The following is a 5,709-nucleotide window of genomic DNA, read 5'->3' as shown; positions in this document are numbered from 1 at the left end:
TCGATCGGTTTCACCTGTCTCGTCAGCCCTTTACCATTGTTATGCCTGCTCRTCTTACTGTATCATACTTTGAAATAGCTTTATTTTTTTTTTGTCTGTTGGATTTTTAGTGTCTTGATCTCACATCGCCTTTTTCATTTACTCACCTTTAGCTTAGAGGGCATTTCTCAAAATTCTTGCTCTTTTTTAGTCCTTCATTAGGCTCATCTTCTTACTTACACAAGATAGAAAAAATTTATAACTTGTGTATTTTGTCATAAACAGGCCCAAACACAAGAACTGTTACTTAACATCAAACTATAATCTCACTTACCCTGTTTATGCTTATTGTTCCCAAAGCTCCATTTCACCARTCTGAGCTCTTTTGCTCCATTACAAGCCTTGTAATCCTTTACATAATAGGTCTGATACATTTTTTGTTCAGCAGGTTTAGCACAACAGAACACAACCCCAGCCTGAGTGAAACCACCAGTTCAGACGCATTTTACTTCCACCATTAAGCCGGTGATTGCTGGTTATGACAAGCTGCTCTCTGCGAGAACATCCAGACGCTGTTTTTGTCAAGGTCAGGCGCAACAAAGGTGGACAGGAAGGAGGAGGGACGCTCGGTGGTGGTGGGGCGGCTGAGCGGTGACGTGGCACCTGCAGCCAAAGGCTCAAAATGAATCCCAGCTGGCCTCGCATAGCAGCGAGTCAAAGAGCCGGGGGAGGAGCGCAGACCGCTTCAAGCTCGATTAGGCCCACATCCTCATCTCCATCAGCTTTCAGCTCCATCACCCCGAGCCATTAACCCTCACATCCACTGTTATACCTTTGAGTGTTCGCAGCCAAACTTCCAGCTGAGGCTAAAATCTTCGACCTTTACTCCGTTTCAGGATTTTAAAGGAAACTGTTAAATCTCGTGGAGCTGGAGTGACRTCTGCATGCCTCAGGAGGCGGAAAATGGAAGAATGCTGGCAGAAAAATGCAGTTTTTTTTCTTTTTAACGTCATGCTGCTGAGGAGACCAGCATGCACCTGTCCCCTCAGGCTGTGAACAGGCTGACAGCAGCTTTGTTTGCTTCAGTCACTTTGCCTCAGTTAACCTCTTGACCAGATTTTACCGACATTAAAAAAGGGGAACCTGAAGAACAACAATCTGTAACAAGAAATGACTGAATAAGTTCATASCAGAGGAGGGTGAAGGTTTAAGATTGAGATGTGAATGAATGATAAGCGAATGTGCATTAGAGTGACAGTGACGGAGGCCCGTGAAAAGATAAACAGTGCGGGTGCAGCCCTCGTAATGGCTTCGAACGAGTAATTTGTCACTCCGGGCGAAAAGCAAACAGCAGGAAAAGCAATGACAACACTTTGCTGTGACACCATTAGCCAAGGATGTGTCACCGAGCTGTCCATGCAGTCCTCCAAGAATTTAAAAATATTCCCTCGACCACACAGCTGCAACCCGCTGCCATTAATCTCAGTTCAGTAACTTTAAAACAGACTCTGTAAATTGTCTTGAAAACAAAATCTTTTTATGAACAAGTTGCGTTCATTCGTAAGTCTAGTAAAATGAATCACATAAGATGTTTCAACAAAAAGTTCAAACACCCCAAATAAAAATGTAATTACTGGAAAAAGGACACAGTCTAACCACCATTTTAAAATTAATGACAAGAGGTGATTGGTGAGAATGATCCATCATGTCAACACTGCCATCTTGTGGACATTTCTGTTACTGCAGACATTAAAATGGTGAAATAAGAACATCTCTATGAAAGTGACTTCTACAAACATTTCAAATAACCAAGAAGAAAATAAACAATATTATTATAAAAATGTACCATAATCCTTAAACACATCTAGTCCCTTTGAAACATAGTGTAGAATTAAATAAATGCTACATAAAAGTACAGTTTAAAGGAGGAATTTTTTTTTTTTGCAAAGTAGTGTCCCACTTACAGGTCCCACCTGTTCCTAAAGCTAATAAGCCATCAACCTATTAAAATGCTCTCCGTGGCGCCCCCCAGTGCCTGAATGTGAGAATGCAACAACCTCGGTCTTTTYCCTGAGATGGGCAGCAGCTCGCCGTTGGCCTTCATCTGGTCTATTTTCCTGGCCAGCTCGGCGTCGCTGTCGATGACCATGGTGCACCGCTGGGCGTAGTTCACCAGAGTCTCTTCTCCTTGGCGGAACATGCCCACCAGAGGCACCATGTCTTTGTCAGCCAGGTGCAGCTCAGCAATCGACGCCGTGTTGGCGATGGTGTTCCTGTCGATTCCGAGGTGGCGAAAGGCTTCGCTCATGTTTTTCTTCTTGATAAAGGCTGCGAGGACTTGCCTGTAGCGCTGAATGACGTACTGAACACCAGTGGCTGATGGGAAAGAAATAACAGGACACAGAAATGATTTTATGAGCAGGATAATGATTAACTATTAATTAAAATGTTGTGGCTGTTATCGTAAAGTGAGTCATCCTCAGCAGGTCAGGATTTCCTCACTGTTTGATCATTTTATCACCATCAGTTTCACTTTTTGTCACCACTGTTGTTAAATAAGTCTTCATTATCATCAGTTCATGATAGACTTGCCTTTTAACTAGGGATGTCCCGATCCAGATTTTTTGGCTCCTGATAAAATCCGATGTTTTTAACGATTAGTCTTTCCGATACCGATCCGATAGCTTTATTTCATGTCTTTCCAAATGACAAGGTTGGTAGKATTAAAGCGAGCCCTGCTGTTCCCACCATGAGAAACATCCAGTTTGCAGATTTAGCAAGCTGCAGTTTCAGCATCATTGTTTTCCATTGAAAAGTGTTCCCACACTGTGGACATGGTTGCATATTTGTGTGCGTCTTGACTTCTTAACGGCAGTTGTAAAGCAGGATGATGCTGAAAACTGTCATGAAAACTGGATCGAGCCGATCATGACTAAAACTGATTCTACCTGATTTTCAGAAAACGGCCATATCTGCCTCAGATACCGATATTGAGTATCTGATCGGGACATTCCTATTTTTAAGCCCTTAATAATCCCAGTAAATGTGGAGGTGAAAAGCATAAAACCATTAACTCACCACAAACGAAGCATTTGGCAATGCTGGGATTATCTGTTCATTATTAGGTAAAGATTAGTTGAACTGTTCATCAGTGCCAAAGCACATTTTTGTGGTTCTGATTTAAAACTGTTATCTTGTTTTGTTGGGTTCTTTGGAGATACGACTGGTTTGAGAGGGGTTGCTTGTCATTCTGCTGTAGATCAATGGTTCTCAATTCTTTTCTGTCCCGACATCAACAACATCAATTTTTACTTTTACTTATTCCTAAAGTGTTTCCAAACTGAAGGTACTCGACTTGTCCATGCGTCAAACATAAAGTTTGGATATTATCGCCATAAATACTGTTTGGTGGTCAGTGAACTGGTGCAAGGTTCAGCTCTTAAAGTCTTTTGCTCACCTCTCTTCCTGCTGTAGTCCTTCCCTTTCTTTGATCTTTTCTTGTCCTTGTGGTGTTTCTTCCTCCTGTGCTCACTTGAAACAGCGGACACCTCTGAAGAGTCGGACCCCTCGGAGCCCGTGTCACTGCTGGCCGAGGAACTAGAAGAAGCCCTTTCCCTCTTTCGAGATTTTTCTGAAGGCTGCACCTTGCTTGATTTAGGAACTGTGAACATAAAAAAACCCCAGAGTAAATACAACCAGAACACATGAATAAGCATTAACCTTTGTAAATCAAAGCAACAAACAGCTCCAGCTCAGTCACTGACCTTCAAGTACAGAACTGGGTGTAGCAAACGCCGGCATCGAGCGATTGCTTGTGAGGTTTTCAATCTGGCTGCGCAGAAACTTGCGGTCCTGCATCAGGTCCTCTACCTGTTTCTCAAGTGCGGCGATGCGTTCCTGTTTGCTCTCCAGCATGCACTGCAGCTTCGTGATGGTCAGCAACACCCTCGGGGGCAAGCTTTCAAAACTTGAAGCAGCTGGAAGCAAACATCATCGGGTGAGAAGATTTCACTTGCAGACAATGCGACACTGAGACACACAGCATCACATCGATCCAAGATGTCTCATAACCAGAGACTGAAGGGGTCTTACCAGACATGGCACTGCTGGGCGTGTTGTCCTGAACGGCATCTGCTGAAGGGCCAGTTTGGAAGTTCTCCCATTTGATGATGCGGAGCTCGTCTTGCTCCTGCTTCAGCCAGCTGGTGGAGCCATGTCGGTCTTTGGTCCTCACGGAGCTGGAGTCGATCTCTACACAGGGGGAGTAACTCGACTCCTGCTGCCACATCGACGACATCTTTGCAAACCTGAGCACAGAAAACCACGGGCTGGAAATACTTGGACTGAAAGTTTTGTGCAAGATAATCAGAAAGGAAATGAGTTATATACACATACACTAAAGCTAAACAGAGACTTGTTGATGCCCTACCTTTTAAAGTAAATGACTAAAATTGATCACAAAATAGAGAAGTGCAAACTCTTCTGATCTTGTTACAAGCAACCATTTTTTTCTTTTATTTTTATTTAACTAAGAAGTTCAACATCTCTTATTTGCGGAGTCCTGGGAAAAAAAAAGAGAGTTTTAGAGTTTTACGAGATTTGATCAAAAAAAAATAAACAGGCAAACAAAAACACAAGTCTTAATGTAAAGCCAACTGATTTGTTTCAAGAGGTTCCACAACCTTCCTGGTGTTTTYACTTCCAGGCATACAAGCCAAAAAGCTGTAAACACGATCTTCACATTTTTTGGCCTTAGACAAAAATGGCGTCAACTCACTCATCTCTACACATAATGAGCTACAATTTGATGTGGCCATAGCTGAGGGGTTAGCCGCAACGCAAACTCCAAGTTCCAACACATCCCATGAGAGCTTTGTTCCATCTTTGTTCACAGGAATTCCTTCAGGAGTATTAGGAGGCGTTTTGTTGCTGCAGAACATCCCACCATCCTAAGCATCCACATTAACATCAAGCAGGAAGCTCATGCATCAACAACTGGCTGCCAGTCAACTTTGACTAAAGCTGTTTCCAAGGCAGCAAGACAGATCTTGTAATTATGAGATCTATACACTGCAATTAAGAGATGAAGACCTTATAATTACTAGATCCGTGTCATTATAAGAGGATTTTCCCAAATATATGGAGAGCTAAAACTTCTCCTGCCTGAATTCCAATAGGAAAAAAAAATCTTGAATTGCACAGATGATAAAATCTAAATTTAAACTTGWTTTTCAAATTATACAAGATGATGCCGGTGTAAAAATAGTGTTAGCATTGACAAATCAAAGTTTACTGATAAAAAAATTCTAAATTGTAAATACATGAAACTGCTAAATATTTGTTTTCAACTTGTTTATTTTCCAAATACGATTCAGATGTTTCATGACCCAAGAAAACAAAAGTTTYACAGCAAGGTTTGAACCATCCAGTTATTTCAAAACAAGGAAGTTATGTGTTGACTTTGTGTAAATAAAATGATTGTTCTTCCTTCAACCAACACAATACACACAATTTTTCTCCAAACTGCTGTCTCAGTAGAACATGGTTATATATGGGATAAATGTTGTGCCAGCAGGAACTGAATTTGATTTGCTCAGATTGAATCTGCATGTGCATAATTTGAAATTGAATGCACTGATTTGAAAATGAATTTTAAAAATTGAAATCAAATTCAATGGTTTGAAACTGAATTAAATTTTTTATCAGAATTAATTTGCTTCGAAGCTGTAT

General features: G+C 41.4%; 1 protein-coding gene across 2 annotated transcripts in view; it reads right to left on the bottom strand.

Moving 5' to 3' along the window:
- Window positions 1-1,494: 1,494 nt before the first annotated feature.
- LOC106515548 (coiled-coil domain-containing protein 106) overlaps window positions 1,495-5,709 on the bottom strand; it is a 10,785-nt gene continuing 6,570 nt past the window's right edge. For both annotated transcript variants that reach the window (XM_014005397.1, XM_014005395.1), the window contains exons 2-5: window positions 4,072-4,286; window positions 3,744-3,956; window positions 3,437-3,640; window positions 1,495-2,355 (exon numbers count right to left, since the gene is read on the bottom strand). In XM_014005397.1, coding sequence (XP_013860851.1) covers window positions 1,976-2,355; window positions 3,437-3,640; window positions 3,744-3,956; window positions 4,072-4,276 — 1,002 coding nt within the window. In that variant the 5' untranslated portion in view covers window positions 4,277-4,286 and the 3' untranslated portion in view covers window positions 1,495-1,975. The remainder of the gene's footprint in view (window positions 2,356-3,436; window positions 3,641-3,743; window positions 3,957-4,071; window positions 4,287-5,709) is intronic.

Source organism: Austrofundulus limnaeus, unplaced genomic scaffold (genome assembly GCF_001266775.1).
Source record: "Austrofundulus limnaeus strain Quisiro unplaced genomic scaffold, Austrofundulus_limnaeus-1.0 Scaffold30, whole genome shotgun sequence".
Lineage (NCBI taxonomy): Eukaryota > Metazoa > Chordata > Actinopteri > Cyprinodontiformes > Rivulidae > Austrofundulus > Austrofundulus limnaeus.
Note: the sequence above shows the minus strand (reverse complement) of the source record. Positions and strands in the feature narration are given on the sequence as shown.